The 27,101-nt window shown below is 43.9% G+C and overlaps 1 protein-coding gene across 1 annotated transcript in view; it reads left to right on the top strand.

Moving 5' to 3' along the window:
* MYOCD (myocardin) overlaps positions 1–27,101 on the top strand; it is a gene marked incomplete at both ends in the record, with an annotated part of 82,852 nt that overhangs the window by 12,170 nt on the left and 43,581 nt on the right. The window contains one exon of the mRNA XM_081109277.1: positions 20,070–20,135. Coding sequence (XP_080965403.1) covers positions 20,070–20,135 — 66 coding nt within the window. The remainder of the gene's footprint in view (positions 1–20,069; positions 20,136–27,101) is intronic.

Raw genomic sequence — 27,101 nt, 5'->3', positions numbered from 1 at the left:
AAATATTGCTACCCCAGCTTTGTTTGTTTGTTTCCATTTTCATGAAGTACCTTTCTCCATCCCTTTACTTGCAGCCTGTGTGTATCTTTCAATCTGAAGTGAGTATCTTGTAGCCAGCATATGTAAGGATCTTGTTTTGTTATTCATTCAGCCACCGTATGTCTTTTGATTGAAGCATTTAATCCATTTGCATGTAAAGGATTATTGACATTTTATTGTTCATATTTTTCATCTTCTTTTCTTCTTCTTAAGGAAGACACTTTAACATTTCTTGCAATACTGGCTTGCTAGTGATGAATTCCTTTAGGTTATTTTTATCTGGGGATCTCTGTATCTGTCCTTTAACTCTAAATGATAGTTTTGCTAGGTAGAATATTTTGGTAGATTCTTGCTTTTCAAAACTTTGAATATTTCATGTCAATCCCTTCTAACCTGCAAAGTTTCTGTTGAGAAATCAGCTGAGTCTTATGGGAGCTCCCTTGTAGGTAACTAACTGCTTTTCCTTTGCTGCTTTTAAGACTCTCTCTTTGTCTTTAACCTTTGGCATTTTAATTATGATGTCTTGCTATGGGCCTCTTTGGGTTCATCTTGTTTGGGACTCTCTGCATTTCTTGCACTTGAATCTCTATTTTCTTCACCAGGTTAGGGAAGTTTTTTATTACTACTTTTTCACATAGGTTTTCAATTCCTTGCTGTCCTTCTTCTCCTTTTGGCACCCCCATAATGAGAATGTTGTATGTTTAAAGTTGTCCCACAGCCTCCTTAAACTATTCTCATTGTTCTTTTTAGATACTTTTTTCTTTTTGTTGTTCTATTGGATGTTTTCTGTGTCCTTATCTTCTAAATCTCTGATATGATCCTCTGCTTCATCTACTCCACTATTGATTCCTTATAATGTATTCTTCATTTCAGTTATTGTATTCTTCATTTCTGACTGGTTCTCTTTTTTTAAAATATATTTTATTGATTTTTTACAGAGAGGAAGGGAGAGGGATAGAGAGTTAGAAACATCGATGAGCGAGAAACATCGATCGGCCACCTCCTGCACACCCCCTACTGGGGATGTGCCCGCAACCAAGGTACATGCCCTTGACTGGAATCGAACCCGGGACCCTTTGGTCCTCAGGCTGACTGGCTCTTTTTTATGTTTTCTAGTTCCATTTTTGTGTTTCCTATTTCTTTGTTGAAATTCTCAGTAAGTTCATCTACTATTCCCCTAAGTTCATTGAGCATCCTTATAACCAAAGTTTTGAACTTTGCATCTGGTAAATTGCTTATCTCTATTTTGTTTAGTTCTTTTTCTGTAGTTTTGTTTTGTTCTTTAATTTGGGACATGTTTCTTTGTCTCCTCATCTTGGCTGCTTCCCTGTGTTTATTTCTCTGTATTAGGTAGCGCTGCTTTATCTCCCAGGCTTAGTAGAGTGGCCAGATGTTGTAGAAATCCTATAAGCCTCTTTGGCACAGCCTTCCTGTCATCCAATCTGGGTGCTCCAGGTATTCCCCTCCCCACCTGTGGGCTGTGTGTATCCTCTTGTTGTAGTTGAGCCTTGATTGCTGTTGGTACCTCAATGGAAGGAATTTTTCCCCAGGTCTATTGGCTGAAAGGACTGATTGAGATCATTATGGAGGATCAGCTATGCACTGGGCAACCCCACAGACCAGAACTGGCTTCAGTGGGACTCTGGTGCCTGCTTGAGTGTGTCAGTTGTGAAGGTGATTGAGTGGGTACTTCAGTGTGGTCTAAAGCTGTCTACTGCGTGAGGTGGCTCTGGGACCTTCTTAGAGGTACATGCCAAGGTCAGCCACTGCCTGTGCCTGGTGCTACCTGGCATGAACTACAAAGCAGTGTTCAGATGGCTGTTACTTGTGCTGGGTTTGGAGGTACCCAGAAGAAGCCAAGCTTTGAACCAAGGCTGGCTGCCACTTGTGCCAGGCCTGGAGCAATTTAACAAGAGGTATGGGACATGCTGAGGCCAAGTGCTGCTTGTTTGAGAGATTTTAGGAAAGTCTGCAGCATTAGCTAAGACAGGCCATTTGTATGAAAAGCCACTGGAAGTGGCTTGGATGGACCAGCAAGGTGGATGGGGTCAGATCTTCAGGAATTACCAAGATGAGGTGAACAGTGAAAGCCAGGTTGATGGAGACTCAGATTTGGCACCCGCCTGCCAACTCTGTGGGGGAGGGCTCTGCCAACACTTCTGTCTGTGAGAAATCTGTCCCTCCAACTCTCACCATGATGCCAAAAAATTCTATTCCTCCACTTATGTCCCTGGTGCCTTTAACACATTTTATTTTTATGGTACATTAAACTTTTCCCACCAAAATAAATAAGGCATATTGGTTACTTTGCTTTTATTTTCACACCAACTCTGAGATGGCAAAGCTGGTTATACAGATGAGGAAACTGAAGGTCAAGGACATTAAGAAATTTGTCCAAGGTCACCCAGTAGATTTAGAACCAGAATTCTGGTCTCTGGGCCCCCAGAACCAAATTTATTACATGTTCTTTCTGAGGGGTCTGTATTCACATAATCACAACTGGTGCAAAAATAGGCCTATGCCTGGCTTTGAAACCAGGGACCCTCTCACAAAACGGTCTCTCTGCTTAAAGCTCTCTTTGCATGTAGTAGCCATCTGCACTGACTTCAACACTGAAGGAACTGGATCAGAAGGAGAAGTGAAAATGCATCTAGTTCACACAGTATTGGCTGGGAGAGGAGAACAGAATGAGGCCTGGACATTGCAAAGCAATCCTTGCGTAATGGAGCACCAGCCCCTGCATGGGGTTCTGGTCTTAACATGTGGATTAGAGCCTGATACCAGGACTGCCCCAGAAATAGACACTATTCTTAAGTGTTATGTTTGATTGCATCAAAGCCTGTAAAACACAGTACATCCAAGATTATCTTCTAACATTTCAAAAAAATTTCAGTATATATACATTAACTATTTTCCCAAAATTTAAAATACAGTAAAAGTATATTAATGAAAGGTATATATAGTATTTTCATATGTATATTCACATATATATATTATATATCAATATGTTTATATATATAATAGTAGTATATATTAACTAGAGGCCTGGTGCACAGAATTCATGCACGAGTGGGGTCCCTACGCCTGGCCAGTGATCAGGGCCAATCGGGGCTTTCCTTCTGGCTGCTGGCCGGGGCCTTACTGCCGGCTACCAGCTGCCAGCCAGGGCCTGCCAGACAGGGGGAGGGACCGAGGAAGGTTGGCCAGCCGCAGGATGTTGACTGGGGGAGCACACTGACCACCAGGGAGCAGCTCCTGCGTTGAGCATCTTCCCCCTGGTGGTCAGTGCGCGTCATAGAAATTGGTAGTTCTAGTCATTCCAGGCATTCCAGCATTCCAAACACTAGGCTTTTATATATATAGATGGCAATACAATAGTAGAATATATAAGTGCGAGTGTATAATGTATCATAAATGCACATATATATGCCTACTGTATCTCTCTACATATATACCATCCTATATAATAAAAGACTAATATGCAAATAGGCTGAACAATGGAACAACCGGACAACTGGTCACTATGAGTGCGCTGACCACCAGGGCCATGCACAAAACATAGCGGTGATGACCCCATTCGCACCCACTCCTGGTGCTGGTGCCAGAGCCACTGCTCGCACCCATGCCAGCGCCAGCCCCGCTCGCACCCACAGCTGGTGCCAGAGCTGCCGCTTGCACTTCCTGCTGGTGCCTGATTGCTCAGCGCCATCAATGGGTGTGAGCAGCGGCTGCTGGCCCTGATTGCCCCTGAGGGCTTCTCCACTTCCCCCTGCTCCTGATGGGCGATTGGGGCAGCACTTGTACCCACTGCTGGCACTGGCCCCAATCACTCAGCGGTGGCAGGAGCAGGGCTGCCAGCAGACAGGGAACTGAGGGTCGCGGTGGGAGGGGCCGGGCGGGGGTGTAGAGGATGGGCCGAGAACCTCCCCTGTGCCTACCACAGCCTCCAGGTCCACAGTTCCTTTCAAGGTGCACGAATTGGTGCATTGGGCCTCTGGTATATCATAAGAAGGATCAAAGAAATTTGTTCTTTGTAGTCTTATATATACTACAAAAAAAATGAAGGAAAAACTTAAAATGTTTGAGAAAAGGAGAATGAATACATTGGAAATGGAATATAACATGCATGTTAAATGGTACTTTCAAAGAACATCTATTGAGGTGGAAATAGGTGTACAATACAAAAAGAAGTCTTCAGAATTGCATATATGATACAATCCAAATTCTTGAAAAATTGAAGAGTACATATTTTTATATACATGTAGATCTTTGTGAGTTGGAAGAAAGATGGCAAAGTATTAGCAGGGGTTGGTCATCCCTACAGACTTGAATTACCATTAATTTCACTTTCTATCCTGAAACTTTTGCCCATTTTGCAAATTTTGTATAATGAACATGCATTTGCTTTATAATCAGAAGAGGCAATATGCACTCTAAATGCTAGCATGGAACACCGCAGGCTCAACTTAGAATCTCAAAAGAACTTCATCTACATTCAAGGACTGCAACAATATGGAAAGAAAAATTTCCTCTTAATATGGGAATAATACTTTTTTCTTGCCCTCATAGAAGATACCCTTTGTTCCAAGTTCTACTTCCCTTTTGTTTCGAATTCTCATCCAGTTATTCACTGAGTACCTACATTAACTTCATTAATATTAGTATAGCAATTTATCACTGCTAGAGGAGTCTTAGTTTGATCTCTGCAATTACCCACTTGGGTGCCAGTATAATGGTGCCTTATAATGATACCTTTTTTACAAGGATAAAAAAACTGAGCTTCAGAAAGGGCTGAAATTAACCGGGCACACACACACACACATAGGCAGAGCAGGACTAGAACCTAGATCTCCTGGCCCCTGATCCGCTGACCTCTCTCAGTGAGCAGCTGGACACGAGGAGGCATAAATCAGTCCCTTTCCTCAAGGACTGCCCCCCGCAATAGCTTTCAAGGAAAGCAGGTCAGATGGTAGGTTCCTTCCCGAAGGCCCCTCCCGCCATCGCTGGGCGCGCGCTGTCTTCTTAATTCACTCATGGCTCCTCGCCACGGAACAATAAACAAGCGGGGAAGCCTCGGAGAGGAATCTCGATGCCCAAATGGAGCGATTTGTCTTCTGAGATTAGTGTTTGAAACTGTTTATGTCAGTTGCCGAGTTTCTGTTCTGTACTCCAGGGACCTGTTTGAGATGGAAGAAAAAATCTCTGCAGCTGAACAGCTACCCTCCTGGGGCGGTTCTGATGACAGGGTGGCCGGCTGCCGCCTGTCCCCCTGCCCCCCACACAGGCAGCCTTGGGAGGGGCGCCACTGCCCCCAGCACCCTGAGAATTATGTGTGGCTGGGCGCACTCTAAGCTCATGAAATTAATTGAATCCTCACAACAGTCCTGAAGGGAGGTACTGTTGCCCCGCCCCTCCTAGATGGAGAAACCGAAGCATCCAGTGGTGAAGAGAATTTCACGATTAATCAACAGCAAAGTTGGGGCTTGAACTCATGAACCTCTGGCTTCAGAACCCATGTTCTCAACCATCACCCTATCCTGCTTCTCATGGGCACCTGGGTTGGTGGGAGCTGGCCGGAGCCCTCTGACTCACCTCCTATGCTGTCCTCTCGGAGAGCACGGACTGATTCTGCCCGTGGTGACCTGGTAAGCCCCGAGACATTTCCACTTGAGGTCCGTGTGCCTCTTCCTAGTGTCTTGAGATCCTGTAATAGAAAAGCCTTCAGCTCACAAACCTGGCAGCGCTGTGAGTGAGAGAGAATTCCTTTTGAGGCATGAATTAGTCTTCTTCAAATGTTTTGACAAACTGAGAGTGTGGTGCTTAGGGAAAGAATAGCTTCACAGTGTTTGTGTGAACAGACATCTTTTTAAAACAACTTCGGGCCGTGCACGAAGCTTTGTCATCGAAGTAACTGCCGCGCGGTCATTCTGAGCTAGGGACTTTTGGATTGGAATTCTCTGGACTTTAGCCTCCAAATGCCCAGTGCCAGAAGCCGGCCTGAATGAATGCTTCTCAGTCTTCTTAAAGGAGGCTGAGTCGGAGCATCCCTTAGGATGAAGAAAGAACAGTGTGTGCTTGGGCCCTGCCCCTTCCGCGCCTGCCTGCTCATCTGTGAGGGCCTATCCGGCTCCTCTGCCTGCAGACCACGAGCGATCCTTCTTTGTGAGCTGATCATCATCTGCGTTTCCTCTTCTCTGGTGTTCCCAGCAATAGATGGGTAGATAGTTGGGCCTGTCATTCTTGGTCACTGCGGCCATTTGGCCGTGCTCGGTGTAGAGGGCAGTGGCTGGCCGGGGAATGGTTATTATTGGTACCTGGACCCAGAGGCCAGGAGCAGCATGTTCTCGGGCACCATTGCTACACACAGAAAAACTCCTGGTCCTCAGCCTTGTTTGGGAAGCGTGGCCAGGACTGGGGCAGAAACAGTGTAGACGCCGAGACCTATGGGCCACCTTCCCAGCTTTGCATCCACGATGGCCTGTCTCCTCTTTCCCAGGTGGTTTGATGCCTGTGGACCCCAAGGATGAACACGTCAGACCTATGAGTGACTCAGGCTACTCCTATGCAGGGTGGCTTTCTCCCGGAGTCAGGTAATGCCAGGCGGATAAAGAATTTTGTGGGCCGGCCACCCTTTGGGCAAGAAGAGGAGAGTTATGGCTATAAATTCATGTCCCACAGATCGGCTTTCAATTCTGGGAAGGACCTAAAACCTCCAATCATGGTCCTGCCTTTTACTTTCCAGATCATCCACTGGCCAATCGCTGACAGGGTCTTTGAGGCAATACTGTCAAGGTCAGAGTTTGTAGGTGAAGGTCAATCCAGCTAAACCCAGGGTAGGATTCAATGAAAAGCAATTCAAGGACTAAATGATGTGCAGATACTACTGCCCTTTCTGAGGAAGAGCTTTCTGCTGGCTGACACACCATTGTGATCAGAACTAGTGGTTTCCCTGACACGCGACAGAGAGGAGGCCACATAAACAGCCATCCACGATGCTTACCATGACATGCTTAACACGGTCCCTGGGTATGCCCACGTCTTTCTCTGGTGTGTATGTTTCGGCCACCCAGACTCGAAGTCCACACACCTAGGAGTCTTCGGTAGAACAGGATTTAAGCATAGATCTCAGGGCTTTGCTTCCTTGGCTAATAGCGTTCCACCACCACTGGGTGCCCCTCCACAACGCCCATCAGTAGGGAGCCTGTGTGTTTGCACGTAACAGAGAATCAAATAACAGAAATCTTGAACAAGCATAAGCGAAAAGGAGCACTTACTGTAAAGACACCAGGTGTGTCATGCAGCTCAGTGACAGGAATGTGGTTGGGGCCTGGAGGAAAACAAGCTGGAATTGAGGACTTGACCACTCTCCCTGGCTCTCATCCGTGCTCCATTCCATTCTCTCTCTCTCTCTCTCTCTCTCTCTCTCTCTCTCTCTCTCTCATTTATTATCAACACCTAGTGATTTTCCTCGCTTGTTTCTCATATCTTCCCTCTCCTCTTTATTCCCACTATGTCCAAGTGGACTTTCTTGTCTTATCCATGATCATGATAAGAGTCTTCAAACCAGCAGGTCTTCCCCATTCATGTTAGCACATGAAGAATTCATCCTAAAATCTCAGTGTTACCATATTACTCTGCTGCTCAAACATGCTCAAACTGCCCTCTTTCAAGTCCAAAACACTTCAGCGTGGCATTCAAGGCCTTTTCTCATTGAATCCCCACCTTCTTTCCCGGTATTACCACTCTCTTACCACTCCACAATAGAATCCCTTTCTTTGACCGAGACAATATTCTGGGGGACATTACATATTTTGTGGGGCCCAATGTAAAATGCCAATGCAGGCTGCTTGTTCAGAAATGATTAAAATTTCAGATGGTGACAGGACAGGGTTCAACCACGCATGGGACAGATGGTGTGTATGCATCTTCAGGTTTTTATGCATGGTCTTTCTTTGGTCAAGAATGCCCTTTATCTACCATAGGATTCTCACTTGAAAGTTTAAAGATACAGCTCTTCTACTTGACTAAAGGTCCAGTTCTTAATTTGATTTAAAGGTCCAGTTCTCCTTCTACGTATCTGCATTCTTTCATCACGGATTGCTAACATTTTTATCTAACTCAAATGTGTATGTGTTCTCTTCCCCACTGGATTAGTCATACCCTAAATTACTCAGTATCAGCCTCACAATCTAGAGTTGCCTCAGCAAGCAGTGAGGAACTGCTAGATGCTTTCTGAGAGGCTGACCTGGTCAAAAAATGCATGATCCTGACTGGCCTGGTGACCATGAACATTCTAAAGATTTCTGAGTCATTCACTAAAGTAGTAGCGAGTCTAGTTCACATTTTCTTCTAGAAAATTTTTGGACCCTACATTTCATAACTGACTTTTAGAACCCTTGGTGGTCTCCTGCTTTGCAATCTTGTAGCCTTTTCCTGTAGCATTTTGAACATAATAATAAGAAGTATTTCAAGAAATATTGCAATCTCTTGGGGAAAACTCTAGAGATTCAGAAAAATCTCGGAGGCCTGAGTTTGAGATGTACAAAGAAAGCCCTTGGTTAAAAACGCAGCCAAGTGTCACGGAATGTTAGCACTCCAAGGAGCTCCAAGATCATCAGTTCATCTTCCTTGTTTTATGAAGGAGGAAACTGAAGCCTGAAAGGGTGAAATGTCTGGACCAAGATCACAGAGCTATTTAGTGAGAGGAGCGAGCAAGGCCAGGTCTCCCGACCTTGTATAGGCATCTAAGGATTTTGCCTATGTGCAAAGCAGAAATTGAATACAGATGCGGGTTACTTTTAAATACAATTCACTTTGACTTTCAATGACAATCTGAACTTTAGCATCTTACCAGCCAACATTTTAAAAATTATTAAAATTTTACATTTAGACATAGAGCTTAGTGTATAGACAGAACATGGAAAAAGTATAAAGCAATGAGAGTACAAGCAGCATTATGGGTCTGATGGAATGACTGCTCTTGTAGTTACCAAGGGTACTGGTTGCTAGGCAGAGTACAGAAGATTCCAATAGTAGCCAAGAGTCCATTGAAAGAAGTGCTGCAGGAGAAGTGAAAGCCCACCACCATCTGCTGTTAGAGGGCTGATTCCTCTGCTGGAATTGGAAACTTTGCTGCATTCTTACAGCTTCGCACTCCCACAAGGAATGCTCAAAGGATCAGGATGAGTTGGGAAAACGGGGCCACATTAGTGCAATGGCACTGTAATCCACGCCCAGCCCTTGCTCCTGGGTAAAATCACCCCATCTGTTCCTACGCAGTATCTTTTAGGAAGTTTGAGATTTTTTCACATTTAAAGCATAAAAGTAATATACTTAAGTTGGAAGGGATTTAGGGTCCACCTAACCTAATGGTTTTCAAACACTGCTTTGACATTTTATAAGAGGTTCTGCTTTTACCCCTTTGCTATTGCTTTTTCCTTCCATGTAATATTTCAGTTAAAAAAGGTTTCCAGTGCTTTTTTAAAAAAGTTTGAAAGCATCTAATTCTAACTTAGTCCTTCCCTCATGGGTAAGGGGGATGGAGCCCAGAGAGATGAATTCCTTGTATTATTATTTTTGCGGTGTTGTTGGAACATGACATTTAGGTTCACTTCGTAGAATCAAGGAAGGTTATTTTCACCTCCCATGTCATCAAGGCAGAGCTGTTCCTGGAGGGACTAGAATTCATGGAACCTGAGAAGAAAGAGAGGAGGATGACTCTATGGGTGGTGAATATATGGTTGGTTACTATGAGGATACATTGTTTATTTGCTTTATCAATGACTACTTTTATATAATTTTACATTCATTTATTCCCCCCAATATGATTTACTACATACATAGCGAACATAAATTATTTTATGACCTTGGTAAAGTTTAAGTACACATTAATTTGTAATTCAGGAAAAAAAATATCTTTAGACCTTTAGAAAGTATGACCATAGAGGTTGTGACAAGTAGGTTACACAGACTGCAGGCCAAATAAGGCTAAGGGGAATCTATATACTAATATATATATATATATATATATATATATATATATATATATAATCTCTCTCTCTCTATATATATATATATAGAGAGAGAGATAGATATATAGATATATAGATATATAGATATATAGATATATAGATATATAGATATATAGATATATATATTCCACATTCAAAGGCTATTAAATCGCACTGTTTACCTATATATTCAGAAAAAAAAATCACTCTACTTAGTGGTAAACAACCTGCTTCCCTATTTATAATGGTCTGGCCCTCTAGCAACTTCAGCACAAAATTATAGCTAATTTGCCTACAAACGTCAGGTGGTCATAATAATCTGGCCACTCAGTATGTGTGTGTGTGTGTGTGTGTGTGTGTGTGTGTGTGTGTGTGTGTGGCTAATATGCAAAGTGTCCCCTCGGGAGTTCGACCGGGAGAACGGGAGTTTGATCACTCACTATGATGTGCACTAACCACCAGAGGGCAGCACAGAACATGGTGGGCAACCAGTGGTGGTGGAAGGGCACTGATAGAGAGAGAGAAGGAGGCGGCGAGGAGGTGGGGAGGTGGGGAACCTGATCGGCCCTGATTGCCTACCAGGCCTAGGGACCCTACCCATGAACAAATTTTGAGCACCCAGCCTCTAGTTTACTTAATAAAAATGAAGGATTAAAAGCAACAACAACAAAAAAACACAGTTGAGTGGAGGGAGGGTAGAATAGAAAATTAATCAAATATGGATAATATGGTCTTTTTTTATTTTTGTAAAATAAATCATTATTGTTGAAAGTATTACATATGTCCCTTATTTTCCCTCATTGCCCTCTCCAACCCTCCTTCCCCACCCCCCCACCAAGCCCTCACGACTCTACTGTCTGTGTCCATGGGTTATGCACATGAGTTCATTGTTGACCGCTCCCTCCCTCCCTCCATCCTCTGCATTCCCTCTAAGATTTTACAGTCGGATCAATGTCTCCATGTCTCTGGGTCTGTTTTTGTTCATTAGTTTATGTTTTTCATTAAATTCCACATATGAGTGAGATCATGTGATAGTTATCTTTCTCTGACTGACTTTACTTAGCATAATGCTTTCTAGTTCCATTCATGCTGTTGCAAATGGTAAGAGTTTTCTTTTTTTACAGCTGCGTGGTATTCCACTGTGTAGATGTACCACAGCTTTTTAATCCACTCATCTGCTAATGGGCACTTAGGCTGTTTCCAAATCTTAGCTATTGTAAGTTGTGCTGCTATGCACATAGTGCTGCATATATTCTTTATGATGGATGTTTCTGATTTCTTGGGATATATTCCTAGAAGTGGGATCACTGGGTCAAATGGGAGTTCCATTTTTAATTTTTTGAGCAAACTCCATACTGTTTTCCACAGTGGCTGCACCAGTCTGCATTCCCACCAGCAGTGTATGGTTCCCTCAACTCCACATCTTTGCAAACATTTGTCATTTGTTGATTTGTTGATGATAGCCATTCTGACAGGTGTGAGGTGGTATCTCTTTGTCATTTTGATTTGTATCTCTCAGATGATTCGTGACTTTGAGCATTTTTTCATGTCTCTTGGCCTTTTGTTTGTCCATTTTGGAGAAGTGTCTGTTTAGGTCCTTTGCCCATTTTTTAATTGGGTTGTTTGTCTTCCTTTTGTTAAGTTGTATGAGTTCCCTGTAAATTTTGGAGGTTAACTTCTTATTGGATGTATCGTTAGCAAATATGTTCTCCCATGCAGTGGATTCTTGTTATTTTTTGATGGTTTGTTTTGCTGTGCAGAAGCTTTTTATTTGGTCTTAAGAAGGCAGTGTATTATGGCAACATGGGAGAAGTAATGGGTAAGGATGATGCTCTTAGCAATGATAATTTATTTGGATGAACCCATAGAAGCTTAACACACAGATCCTAGTAACTTCTTTGAGATTCTTTGCATGAGAAAACTTTATGGGCCCATGTAGTAGTCTAGATTAAAAAAATAAATAAATAAACAAGAACTAACAATTACCACAGTCAGGGACCACTAAGATATCCAGTGTTATTGTTTGGGGCAATAATATTGCTGGACGCATTGGAAAGTCTCCTACAGCAAAGGGAGGAAGGGCAGTTCCTCTCCACCTTGAGCAGCACTTGGAGAGATTGCTGGGTTTCCGTTGGACCTGCCGGCTTTATCTGTACAGCGCAAGCTGAGGTGTGGATGGGCGATAGCCAGGCTCATAGAGCAGGCCAGATAGCCCAGCTGAGTAGTCCTGCCGCCTCCACCCCCTCTGCCGGAGATGCTACTTCCACATTATCTAAACAGTTGACCAAATAGCCAGATTCATTCTGAAATTCTTAGAGCAAGTCTTTCGTGTATAAGTAGGTTTCTCTTATTTTCTTCTTTTCCTTTCCCCTTTCTTCCTTCCTTCCTTCCTTCCTTCCTTCCTTCCTTCCTTCCTTTTTTTCTTTCTTTCTTTCTTTCTTTCTTTCTTTCTTTCTTTCTTTCTTTCTTTCTTTCTCTCTTTCTTTCTTTCCTCCTTTCCTTATTTCTTTCTTTTTTAGAATTATAATCACCTCCATGCTGGGTCCAGGGAGACAGCTCATGATGTGGGCCAAAGTGTCACCTTATTAATTCAGAGTTTTTCCAGAACAATTGACCTATTTCTTGCTTCCCTCCTGGGGGAGGACCTGGAATAATGCATCTTTTCTCTCCTATTAAATACATATGAGTTAATAGCCGTCTCTGGAGTAGATATTCACACACACACACACACACACACACACACACACACACACACTAAGGAAATTAAACCATTTTTCCTAGTTTCGTTCCCTTTACTTCCTCTTTCTACTTCTCCGCCATCATCCCTTCTCTCTCTCTCTCTCTCTCTCTCTCTCTCTCTCTCTCTCTCTCTCTCTCTTTCTCTCTCTCTCTCTCCCCTCACCCAAGGATATGTTTATTATTGATTTTAGAGAGAGAAGATGAGAGAGAAAAACAACAATATGAAAGAAACATAGATCAGTTGCCTCCCATGTGCACCCTGACCAGGGATCAAACCCGAAACCTAGGTCTGTACCCTGACTAGAAATCAAACCTACTGCCTTTCAGTGTATGGGATGATACGCTAACCAACTGAGCCACACCGGCCAGGGCAAAGTGCTATCTTAATTTGACATGTTGCCTCTGTCGGGTAAAAGCTACTTTCTACTTTTTTTTCCTTTGAAATTTGGGAATTATTTAGAAATCATCCTGAAGGCTTGGTCTGGGGAGTGTAACTAAGATTGTGTAACTGAGGGGTTCAGAGTATTCCAATTAGACTCTCATGTCTCACAAAGTACATATTTAGGTCAAGTATCAACCCAGCCTGCCACTAGACAAAATAAATATTAAGGTCAGAATCTAAAGAAAAAGTAAAAACAGATTCAAAGTATTATGAGGATATATTTATGTCATATAATATCTAAAATCCATTTGCTATAGAAATTGTTAGAATAATTAGTCAAGAATTTTAAAAAGTAATTAAAGCATTTTCTAATACTATAAATAAAATTAATTTCAGATGCATTGCAAAGTCAAATGAAGAAACTAAACACATAAAAGTATAATAAGTACATTTAAATGAATATATAATCTGGATATGGGTAAGAGTCTTCCAAGTATACACCAAAGATAGAAATAAAATAATTTTTTAAAGGATTGCACATAAAAATGTTAAGTGCCAAAAATTCTCACAAACAACACTGAATGGCAAACTAAATGAGAAGGTATTTACAACATAGATGATTGTACTAAATATAATTCAAATAAAAATAGCTCTCCCAAATCTATACTAAAAAATTCAATGGAAATTTTTTTCAAACCAATGTCATCAGTTAGTTCACACAAAAAAGATAGTGATAGTCAATTAATCCATGAAAACATCTTTGATTAATACAATGAGATACCTTTATTATTAAATTAGAAAAGCTTTTTTCTTCTTTAACAGCATCATCTGGTAATAGGGTCAAGCGAAATGCCATATAGTAGGAATATAAAATGATGCAAGAAATGAAATGTACAGCAAAAGGGGGTTAGTTAAAAAGATGTTGGAACAGGATGAAATAGTTGGTAGTCATTAAAAATGAGGGTCTACAAATACACACCCACACAAAAAGTTATAATATATTGTCGATAAAAAAAGCAAGGTACAACACAGTAGTAAAATGTGGTCTCAATTCTGCACATCATATCCTTGCTTGTTTGTATTTCTGAAATCTACATTTCCCTCACAATTTCCTGGGATGTTTGTTAAAATATATGTTCAATACGCCCTAGATGGGCTGGACTGTGGTCTCTAGGAAAGGGACCAAACTATGGTGGTGGTTTTCGGGGCCCAGGTGACTCTCAGGCAAACTGGGAAATACTGATCCAATCAACCTCATCTACTCTCTCCCTTGGGTTTCTATTGAAGCTGAGGTCGAGAGCTCCTGGACCTGTCCGAAGTAACAGCTACGTAGGAGCAGAGTGAGGTCGAAGACTACACGTGCTGTGTTCCCGATGAGCCATCCCCTTTTAGAGAACGAAGCTTATTCAGACCAGTAACCTTAAATTAAATTCCATCAACCTATAGCTTCGGTTAGACAGGTAACAGGACTTCTCTCCAACGCCACTGTTTCCCATTCAGGAATGATCTTTCTCTGTGGATGGCAAACGGAAAGTTTTCCATTTCCATGGTTCCCTAGCAATGTGACATTTTCAAACAGTAGCACAAACTCTTTAAATAGAAAAGATCCATTTCCACTCTATCGTGACTCAGTAACAGCCACAGGATTCCTCTCAAACTTTCCTAAAAATGTCATCTTTGGGCTGGACTCAAGAGGAACATTTCAGCCAAGAAGACGCATTTTCCACTCTGTCAGGAATGAGCGAGCATGGGTTTGGAACATAAAGTGTTTTGCAATCCTCAGAAAAGCAATACTTCTCACCAAAACCATGGCAACAGCCCCGTGATACCGTCAGAGCCTGGGAGCATTCAGAGCCTCCTCCTTTCCAGATACTCGACTGGGCTTATAACCTATGTCAGTTACTAACAGTCACCCAGCTGCCAGAAAGAGAATGGTACCCGACATGGCTGTTGCTATGGAGACACTGTGGGCAGTGATGCTGAGCCGAGTGTCCCTTATATTGAGTTACCTACGAGGGAGGTAGCCTGAAGTGTTCCTCGTGCTCCGGTGGCTCCTGATTCTTCATGAAAGGGACCCCCACACACACTTAAATGGGTTCCTTTCAAACACAAGGTGTGCCATGGCCAAAGCTACCCTTTCATCATCCAAATAGTTCCATTTGGAATTTGCACCCAGAGGCAGCATTTGAGAGTCCAGTGTCATGGGTTTGAAATTCGCTTCCCTCGCTTCTAACTCTAGGGCCTTGTGAGCTATTTACACCCTCTGGGCCTGATGAGCTGTAAGGTGACTAATAGTTCACACACTTTGTGGGACGTGTGAGAGGTTTCAGTGAGATGATTTGGATGAAAACCTGTAACCCAAAGACTGGCACTTTCCACTCCGTCAGTGCCACAGAGACTGAGGGAAGAAGTAAAAGACGTGAACGGAGATGAAAGACGCCATCCGGATGAGTGACCGACTCAGCTTCTTCCATCCGCTCCTGTTTCTGTCCTGCCTTTCCCGCCTACTCTGCATACCGCGTGTCACTGTGCCCTCAGTGCCTCTTCCTACAAGATTCCTACGGGTCCCTCCCCAGTTTGCACCACCTCCCCCCAGGGACAGAAGTCCTGGCCATGGCTAATGGTTAAGGCAGCAATGACTTTTTAAGTTACACATTGCTACTCCCTCTGCAGCCCCTTTTCTTCTTCAGATTCTATAACCAGTATCAAATGGATGGGCTTTCTCCCGAAGCAACCATTATCGATATAAAATAGAAAGGTATTTGTTAGCCTTGCATAGTTTAGAAAGTGGTTCCCAATAATCCTGTGAAATGGTTACTGTGATTTATGATTAATAGTAACATTACTCTACGCAGACGAGAAGGCTAGGACTATAGACATGGTGGCTTGCGAAGGTTATACAGCTTGGAGTCAAAGTTGAGTCTACGCCAGGGGTGGGCAAACTTTTTGACTCGAGGGCCACAATGGGTTCTTAAACTGGACCGGAGGGCCGGAACAAAAGCATGGATGGAGTGTTTGTGTGAACTAACATAAATTCAAAGTAAATATCATTACAGAAAAGGGTACGGTCTTTTTTTTCAATAGTTTTATTCATTTCAAACGGGCCGGATCCGGCCCGCGGGCCGTAGTTTGCCCAAGGCTGGTCTACACTGTCCATCCCCAGCACCTTCTCCTCATTAAGCTGCTTTCCTTCTGCCTCAGGAGGGTCTGCCATCCCCTCGGGCATGTGGCAGAGGGGCTGTCTGTGTGGTAAGGAAATGGGACAATGTCCATCAATCCTGATATCTGCCCCCTCCTCAACCTGAAACTCTAGAGACTCGCACAGTTGCCCCTGGTACTTCGGTGGCTCTTCCTCTCCTGGGCACCAGCAAGTGGCACGTTCCAGTTGCAGCCCAGTGATGTAGACATTCTAACGCCCATTCTTGAGTTGGGCACCCAGTGCCAGCCCCAGCTGCATGCAGGGAACCTGTTCCTGGCCCTTCAGTATAGTTGATCCAGAAGTTTCTATTTACTCTTTAATAATCAGTAAGTGGGGGGCTGCTTCTCTGACTTAATGGGGTTTACACTTATGATTGTTAAAGGAACATATCCCCTCTTCTTATGGGAGGTAGTGCTTGGGGTGGTGGTGGAACTTGCTCTGCTGGCCCTGAGTTCCTTTGAGGGGTGGTGGGCGGGGGTGGCAGGCTGGAGTAGTCAAGAAGCATCTATAGAACCCTAGCCAGTTTGGCTCAGTGGGTAGAGCATTGGCCCGCAGACTGAAGTGTCCCCGGTTCAATTCCAGTCAAGGGCACATGCCCGGGTTGTAGGCTTGATCCCCAGGAGGGGGCATGCAGGAGGCAGCCAATCAATGATTATCTCTCATTATTGATATTTCTGTCTTTCTCTCCCTTTCTCTTCCTCTCTGAAATCAATAAAAATATATTTTTTAAAAAACAAGAAGCATCTATAAAAAAGGCTAATATGAGATTCTGTCTACCAGACATGAAAATCTACCACGAGTCTAGAATAACTGAGCTAATGTAGTACTGAGCAAGGGTAGCCAGGCCAGTGAGAAAATCAGAATCCTGAGGAAAGAGGCAACTCAAGCATAAACATATGACTTAAAACTCTGACAAAAGAATGGAAAGATGGATTAGAAAAAAAACTTTTGGTTCTAGAAGCTAACAAAGATTGACACCCAAATGTCAGGTCCATGAGGGAACATATTGGGATGACGTGGAAAAGGCACCAAGCACTCACGTTCCTTCCCTGCCCAGAGATGACCAGATGGCCTCAAGGGAAGTGAAGCGAAAGCTCCAGGAACACCTGCCGTTTGTAGGTGGTTAGAACTGGGTGGGAGGAAGGCCTGAGCCAAAAAGCAACCCTCTGCTCAGTTATTTTCAGCCACAATGGATCAGTGAAGGTTTGCCAACAGGGTTTGGGGACACAAATGGCCACTGCACTGGCCCCTCCCTTAGGCATGCAGCACTGCATTCTGGCCCCTCCCTTAGGCATGCAGCACTGCACTGGCCCCTCCCTTAGGCATGCAGCACTGCACTGGCCCCTCCCTTAGGCATGCAGCACTGCACTCTGGCTTCTCCCTTAGGCATGCAGCACTGCACTGGCCGCTCCCTTAGGCATGCAGCACTGCACTGGCCCCTCCCTTAGGCATGCAGCACTGCACTCTGGCCCCTCCCTTAGGCATGCAGCACTGCATTCTGGCCCCTCCCTTAGGCATGCAGCACTGCACTGGCCCCTCCCTTAGGCATGCAGCACTGCACTCTGGCCCCTCCCTTAGGCATGCAGCACTGCACTGGCCCCTCCCTTAGGCATGCAGCACTGCACTAGCAGCCGAGCCACCAGTGGAGAGCAGTGCAGCAGCCTTCAGGCTATGAGAGCAGCAAGGCCAAGGGTAGTGGGCAGCCGGCCACTTCACAGTGAGAAGATAATCAGAACAACCTTGAAGAGAACTGTTTGCCTTCTGACCACAGGCCTTCAATCTGACACTTCAGGTGTGACAATTCCACTTGGAGGAGGGCATCTGTTGGTAATGTTGAGGACTGGGCCAGAATTAACCACAAAGAATGTCCACTGCTGTTTTTCATGCTAAAATATTAGAAACAAACTAAATGTCCAATAATGGGCATTTGGTTTAATAATTGTAAAATAACCAAAAAATAAAATAAAATACTAGGAAGCCACCAAAATAGTATGTTTTGAAAGGTATTGAATCACATGGGAATATGTCTGTGATATATCCCTAATAGTGGAAGCAGTAATGAGGGAAAACTTATATGATTCCATAGAAACATGTAGAGAAAAGGGCCTCAAGTACACAAATCCCAGGTTAATAATAGTTCTCTCTAGTTCAGCAATAAGCATTTTTTCCTGGGAGCTTCTCTGTATTTTGCAATGTTTCACATTGAGTAGGTATTGATTTTACTCTCTGCCCCTTTATTCCTCTGTGTTGCATTCTAAGAGAACAGCTCAGTTCAATATCCTGACTTACTAATTCGTTTTTAACTGTATTAATCCTGATATTCAGCCATTCGTTTGACTTTGTTTATTTTAGTGAACTAAGTTTTACTTTGATCTTTTTTCGATGTAGTATCCATCATAATGTGTGTGAAGTGGTTTGGTTTCTTTTTAGTTAGTGAATTCTCTCTTGCTGTCTCTGAGAAAGACCTGTTGCATTCGTTTACATTTTAACCTTCAAGTCTGGAGCCTTTCATGGTGCTGACATTCCTCCCAGGTTAGGAAATTCTGAATGGTGCCCTCGCAATGTGCCTTGTGGATACCTGTTAGACTGTGTGATGCACAGGTGAGCAATGCCTGCAGGGAAAAGACGTGTTGCTGACACTGTGCTTGGATCTGATGCCAGGGGTTGGGAGAGAGGCGCAGGATGACAGTGAAGGATCCTAAACCCTCTTGGTTACTGCCAACAATCTGAGAGCTGATTCCTGTGGTGCCCAAGAGGCCATATGTGCTGCGCCCACCTGATGGTCTCAGGTGGGGAGGGCACAGTAGAGGTTGGCCTTTTGCTTTGGTACCCCAACTAACAGGCCTGTTAGACTGAGCCCCTCACCTGCGCAGGGGTAGAGGTGGAATTTAACCCACTGAGACTCCAAAGCCTATGCTTTCTTTACTGTCTCCTCCTCTTGAAATTATAGGAAAATTCCCAGAGGAATCCGATGGTATTTGTCCTCCACGTGGCACAGTAGGGACAGAAGGGCACATGGTGCCGTAAAAATAGCTCTCACTTCAGAGAGATGAGTGTTCTCACCTTAGGTCAGTGGTCGGCAAACTCATTAGTCAACAGAGCCAAATATCAACAGTACAACAATTGAAATTTCTTTTGAGAGCCAAATTTTTTTTTAATATATTTTATTGATTTTTTACAGAGAGGAAGGGAGAGAGATAGAGAGCTAGAAGCATCGATGAGAGAGAAACATCGATCAGCTGCCTCCTGCACACCCCCTACTGGGGACGTGCCCGCAACCCAGGTACATGCCCTCGACCGGAATCGAACCCGGGACCCTTCAGTCCACAGTCCGACGCTCTATCCACTGAGCCAAACCGGTTTTGGCAGAGAGCCAAATTTTTTAAACTTAAACTATATAGCTAGGTACATTGTTATTAACTTAATTAGGGTCCTCCTAAGGCTTAGGAAGAGCCACACTCAAGGGGCCAAAGAGCCGCATGTGGCTTCCGAGCCACAGTTTGCCGACCACTAGGTGGTTGCCCACTTATGGGAAGGCCCTGCAGCCCTCTCAGCGGCTCTTGCCCTTCTCTCTGATGTGCCTTACACATTTCCACAACTGTTGTAGAAACAGAGAGAAGAGCTATGCAAGGCAGGAGAGCTGTGATGTACATACAAGTGGTTACTGGCCCAACTCACACACTAACGCTTCTTTTCTAAGTTTTGCAGTTACGACTTCAGCAGAGAAGGGCCCAGGAGCAACTGGCTAGCCAGGGCTTCATACCACGTGAGTAGCCGCGCCCCGGGGGTACTGATGTACTTACTACCAGGGGACCACGGGATGTGGGAGCTGGAAAGCACCTCAGAGGCATGTAGTCTAAGCCCATGGATCTTTGTAGAATCTGAATCATCAGAAATCCAGACTTTGGATGCTTTGCCCCAAATGCTACTCACCCACAAGGTGGGTGGTTCCCTAAAATGTTATGGCGGTGGTTTTGGTTTTAGGGTAAACACAATTCACTAAGGGCATCCCTCACCCTTTTCTTACTATTACAAGCGGGTATGATCGCTATTCTCCCAGAAGCATTAATTACATCATCTTTTCCTCACCTCTTCGGGTTCAGGTCTGTTTGGGATACTTTTATCCACAATTAATTGAATGTTGTTAAGAGCTTTCTTTCTGAATTACTGAGTAGCCATACCCGTCTAGCATAAGTAGTATAATATTGAATGGTTGGTCATGATTTAGGTCAAAGAAAAAGGATTTTCATCTCTTAGAAAACATAGTTGAAATTTTCTACCAATGTTGCAATTAGAGCCAATTTTGGTTTTCTATAGAAATGGCAGAAAGGGTGCCCTGGATGAAGGAAATCACAGTTTAAGCTTCTTTAGGTCATAGTTTCTAACTTCCGGCCCCAACGAATTTAAAAATTGAGATTTATAACGACTCTTGCAGAAACCCAGGCCCCAGCATGACTAGTACTTCAGAGTTGAGTTGAAAATTGTGGAAGTTTGTCCTGAATGAAGTGAGCGGCAGTCAGTAGTACCAGAGCCCTATGATGAAGGTCTGTAATGTGCAAGTATATTTCTGTGATTCAGAGCCAAAGCAGAACTAAGAGTTTCCCAGGCCTTTTCCTTTGTGTTTCAAACGTAGCTCTTTGTTGATGGCTAAACCCCACCAACAGTAAACAGCAGGTGAGCTTATAGTAGAACAAGATTTTTAGAAGTTTTCTGAACACAAAAGAAACAGCTCGGCCTCCCATTTAAAAGCTGCTTAGACAACATGTACAATTGTGATGAGAAACTAAAGGAGCAAATCTGAGTGTGGCCTGTGCGTCAGCCAGACCGCCTGTGGGCCTGCTCAAGACAGGAGAGACCAAAGGCCTGTGGACTTTAGGTCAGAGCCATCGAATCCAGCGTCACTCACAGCTGACTAGGCCTGTCTTTCCAGGAATCCTGCCTCTAATGTATAGAAGCTCATTTGTTTCATATTATCTCAAAGAATTATTCCCTAAGACTGTAAACAAGTGTAGGTCCCCCAGGATCCTTTCAGCGGACCACAGGCTACATATAGCAGGGGCCCTTGAATCTAAGAGGAGCCACTGATTTGAATCATGTTGAAATAATCTTCCCCTCACTGGAGTGGAGGGACCCCGCACCATTGGTCAGCTCCAGCTGTCCACAGTGATTGATAGATCCACCCATGTGCTGAACCCTGAGCCAGGGTCTCACAGCTCGCATTTGGATGAGAAGAAACTCTCTTTTTTTGTTTTTTTTTTAGGTTAATAGGATTAAATATCTGGGAATCAATAAAAACCCTATATTACATTTTTTTAAATTTTGTTTTTCTTTTTTAAAAATATTTTATTGATTTTTTTATAGAGAAGAAGGGAGAGGGATAGTTAGAAACATCGATGAGAGAGATCGATCAGCTGCCTCCTGCATGCCCCCTACTGGGGATGTGCCTGCAACCAAGGTACATGCCCTTGACCGGAATCTAACCTGGGACCCTTCAGTCCGCAGGCTGATGCTCTATCCACTGAGCCAAACCGGTTTGGCATCTATATTACATTTTTAAATACTGCCTGTATGTAAATTGGGAAGAGCAAATGTCATTACTATAGTAGGGTCCAATGGGGATGGATAGAGCATATTGTCCTCCAGGATGTCCAGAATCAGATAGTGTACAAATTTACGAAATGCTGTGTGACAGAAATGTTGCGCCCGTAGTCCGTCGCATCGTTAAGATAATTACTGGAATGTGTCCTATGAGTAAAGAAATGGTTTTCTTTTTAATTCAGCAAAATGAGGAAGGTTAATGCAACATCATCGTTTTCCTTAGTCTTCAGCCACCTCCTCTCCACCCTGCTTTCCAAGGGTGTGGATTCTCTGTGGACAATGCCCATCCCACAGCAGGCACACACTGCAGGCCCAGCCCGGAGAAACCATCAGCACTTGGGTCTTCTCAGAAAGCTACCCCAGGCGGGAGGAATCTTCACCTGCCCAGAGATTGGGGCCCGGGAGGAGAGGGCCCACCTCTTCCGCCCACCTGGAGATTAAACTGCCATCTAATGCAGTGTACTTACTCAGGCACCTGAGGGCAGGTGTGTGAGCCACCCGTGGGGTGAAGGAAAGAGGACCCACAGTCCCAGGGGCTTTTCGATCTAATCGAATTCAACACATTTCTAATGAGTGATGCAGGATGCTGTGCCAGGCACACAGGGCACACCAGGGGGCAAGACAGTCCTCAGGGAAACTCAAGATGTTAGGAGAGAGTGAGGAGAAATACACATGGTATAGTTCAAGGTGGAACTCCTTACGCTCACAAGAGGGTGTTTATTTCTTCATTATTTTCTTTGAATTTTTGAAACAGAACAAAAAAGTAAAGGTGGGAGGAAAGGGGGAGAATGGAGGGAAGAAAAGCTGATAATCCCTAGAGATTATCTGTTTCTATGATCTCCAATTTTTTTAATTGTGTATGTATGTGCTGGCTGAAACACCGTGCCCCATTTACTCGGCCGTCCCCTTCCCTTCTAGACACCCTGGTCATCCTCCCCAGGGAGCTGATCCTCTTCAGAACAGTTTAAAACCCCTGACCTAGTCCACATCCCATTGTCTTTAATATTCATAAAACTGAGGTTGAGGAGGCCTAAGAAATTTTTCAAATGTCCCAAAATCCAGTCCCAGAGTGGTTCTAATTTCTGCAAATTTGAATTGTGAGAATTGAAGTGCATGCACAATAAAATTATTAATAAAAATTTTACTTTATCAGTAAAGATTTAAATATTTGCAATCTTCCCCCAATTTTAAAACATCACAAATTGCCTAAGTGGAAAGCTGATGACCAAATGAATTAATCATTCTACGTTGTTATTATATGGCACTACTGCTTTTAGCTGCTCAACAGAAACGTCTGCTACCCTTTGGCAGAATGAGTCTTGAGTTTGACATTAGGTTACATCTCAAGGGCTTGTCCAGTGGAAGAATGCACCCCTCTTATTGTGTACTGTGGCAGAACTGAGGCCAGAACCTGTGTCTTCTGACCCCTACACGAGGCTTTGTTTTTAACTATTCAAAAGGAATCACTTGAGCTTTTAGAGCATTTAAGTGTCTACTATCAAGCGTAGGGGCCTCTATATATATACTTGCATATATATACTATATATCCCCCAAATGTATACACACTTTAACAGCTGGTAGCTCAATTTTGAAAATGAAATGTATTTTAATAAACACTGCCTTTATAATTATTCACAGTGTGTGTATAAATTTGGGGGCAGAGGCTGTATATATGACAAGGACAAACTGGTGGTTTTTGAAATGGCTCCAGGGTCTACATCATCATCTCTGCCTCCCCGTGACCAAGACAGAGTGAAAAATTCCACTGCCTTAGCTGTAGCAGGTCTCACTTCAACTCCATGCCAAACTGACGGTTACATTGTAAGGCTTCTCCCCTCCTGGCTCCAATGAACCAGACCATGTGTAATTTTCAGTTGACTAGTGAGACTAGTCCAAATGGATTTAATTTATTTTTCCCTTGTCCTTGGCCATGCGTCTTGCAGGGTTTGAGTTTGCCTAGGAGTACATAGAGTCCACATCAATTAGAAACAAATCCTCTTGTGTGATCCCCCTTAATCACTTCTTTAAGCATTTACGGATTTCTTACTTGTGGGCATTATAGGGTTAGGGTTTTCCCTTTCAGGTGCTTTGAACGGATTTAAAGGCATTGTTCCTTGAGTTTCCGTGAAGCAGGGCAGGGTTCTGAGGCCAGCGCTGAGCCCCTAGAATAACTTTAAACAGCAGGAAAAGGGTTCTCAGGCCGGGAGCATGGACCTAAGCCAGATCCTAAGATTGCTTTTACATTAAATATTCAGTTGTGGAATTCACACTTGCAGAATAGTCATAACATCTTAGTGAAATAATCTTCTTGAAGTTAACTTAGAAATATTTAAGAATTTATTGTTTAGATGTATCTCCAAAATCTTATCTTTGCATCTCAAGATGGAGATTGCAAGTTGCTGACTTTGTCACTATCAACTAGAACTCACAGGGGATGGCTCCACTGCACTTCCCGTTCGGGCCCAGGGCTGCAAGAGGACTCAAGGTTCTCTACCTCTTGGCTGTAGGACAGAGCCCACCTCCTTCCCTTGTAGACCTATCGACCTGTGCATCATCTCTTGTGCACATTATCTTAGCTACAATTTATTTTTTTCTTGAGCATTGCTGTCCTGGGTAGAATCTTAGATGACACAATTTTATTCCAACCATTTCTGAAGCCTTGGTGCAGAAGGGTGATCAGCTATATGGATTAGGTGCTCTCAAGGATCAAAACCAAGTCTGTAAATATTTTGACTATCTGCTGTGAGGAAGGCCCTGTGGAGCCCAGAAGAGTCCGACATAAGTTGTGTTTCTAAGTGCTTACAATCTAGAAGGGGCCCCAAATCACCCCTACTTAATTGTCCCCATTAACAATATTGGACAACATTACGTCACCACATGGGAGTGGGTATCTGGGAGGATTGAAGGAAATCAATTACTTTCTCTTTCTCTTTCCCGCTGCTATAAAAGTGGAGCTAATCTATGTGAATCCCGGGGAGAGAGGAGAGAACATTTAGTTGACTGTCCTGGAACACAGAGAAGGAGATGAGAGAACTGAGATGGATGGTGGAGGGCTGGGGCCCAGAGCGGCTGTGACGCTCCACGGAGACTCCGAGCAAGCCGCCGCTGCTCAGAGCGAGATGTCTGGGCAGCTTGGCTCCGTGATCTGGTCAATGTAAATGAATTTAAAGATGCGATGAGCTGTCTATGAATGGTGCTGCCTTTATTTGTTTTGCAGACTAATCCAAGCCACAGCAGCCACATACTTACTGCAAAGCCTTGGTAAATCCCTGAGTTCTGTGATACTCCTCCTGCATAGCAAGAAGGATGACTGGGCAGTCCCTGTGCCCGCACCACATGCAGCTTCCTGATAGTTCTGAGACGTTGAGTGGGCAAAGCCTTTCTTCCTTTTCTCAGTGCATCCATTTGACTTGGCTTATCCCCACGGCACCTACCACACACTGTTGGCTGTTTGAGCAGAACACGGCACAAGGGTTTCAGTCTGTCTGCCTCTTCCCTTCTTTCTAACATCTCAAATGCAGAGATAGGAAAAGGCACCCTGGATTTTCGTGGCCACCCCATTTGGGTAAACAATCCTAAATCCCTTCTGCCCCCCACCCTCCTTTTCCTTCAATTTTCCAGTTTCTTGATCCTTAGAAATAAGTAAACCAGTAGTTACTGGCAAAGTTTGAATTTGTCTTTGTACCCTTCTCCTGACAAATTCCAAAATTTCCACCTATGCTCCGTCAACTTGTCCAGGTGCTCAAGCCAGGTCTTAAGTATAGCAAAGCTACATTGGTAAGACCCCTGAGACTCTCATTTGGGTACTGGATTGGCAATATTGCCAAACTAAAGAGAGCCTATAATTTCCAAAGTGTTATCATTTCTGCATGGCATAGTGATAACACACAGCTACTTGGAATAAAAATACTCATGATCTAATTTGTCTTTAAGAGTGAGACAAAGAGAACATTATTTAGACCCATTTTATAAATGGGAAACTGAGAGCACAGGAAGACCATAAACTTGTTCAAAGCCACATCAAAAATAGATGCAAAGCCCCAATAGAGCCTAAATTGATGGTTTCCAATAATTTAGTCATCCAAACTTCTTTTAGCAAACCTATCCCTACCATAGATCAAATGTTTGAATTCATTTCATCTTCCTCCCAAAGAACTCTACATACATGAATGATTAACCCTTATGTCTGTCTTTGATTAATTACTGTCACATAAACTTACCAACCAATGATTTCCATGAGGACACCCATTACTGAACCAAGGTGCTGTGAGTCTAGGCTGCAGCAGTGAAAAGTGATAGTTCCATTTGCTTGGGCAGGCTTTTCCTCTGGGCAACACACCCTTCTCCTTCAGCTTTCTGAAATATTGACCATCACCCCTAGAAACCATCACTCCCTTCTGAACTCCTAGGAACCCTAGATCAGGACCCACTGCCTTATAAACTCCAGAGCAGCCGTTCTCAATGTGTGCATCGGAATCACCCACAGGGCTTGTTAAAACACAGCCCCCTGCTCCCACACCTCTGGAGTTTGGGGTCCTGAGGTCTCGGGTGGGGCCAAGGATTGGCATTCTTGGCAAGTTTCCAGGTGATGCTGAGGATGCTGGCCGGGGGGCCACACTTTGAGAACCACTTGGAGTTCCAGTTGCTGCCCCAGGTCTCTGGCTCTTTGATTCTGCCTCTTGATCTTTATCAGAAATACACAAGAAGCTGTGTTCTCTCCCCCTTAGCCGGGGAGTGAGCAGCTGGTGAGAGACGGCAGGTCCTGCTTCAGGCACAGCTGTCAGAGCTGCCACCAACACCAGGCCCCTCCCCTGTGCTGGCCCCTCTCCTCAATGGATTAAAGTGCCCCAAGATCTATTTTCTGCTTTTACCGGGCCCCCGAGGAAGATATGAGGTTAGAGTGCAGAGCAGGGCTCCAGGAGGCCTGGGATCTTTTCCTGAGAGAGCAGGGTTTATGCACACAGCTGACCCAGGCTAGTTGTAACCGACTCTGAGGTGAGAATGTGAATTCTCTTGTGAGAAACGATTATCTTCCTCTAGGGGGGAATGTGATGAGTGCATGAGTGAATTTACAAAGAATTTTAATTTGATTTCTTTTTTTAATTTAGAAATTAAAATTCCTTGTCGATCTGAA

The sequence above is a fragment of the Myotis nattereri genome, assembly GCF_964212035.1.
Source record: "Myotis nattereri genome assembly, chromosome: 16".
NCBI lineage: Eukaryota > Metazoa > Chordata > Mammalia > Chiroptera > Vespertilionidae > Myotis > Myotis nattereri.
The sequence above is the reverse complement of the archived record's forward strand: the minus strand, read 5'-3'. Positions and strand labels throughout refer to the sequence as shown.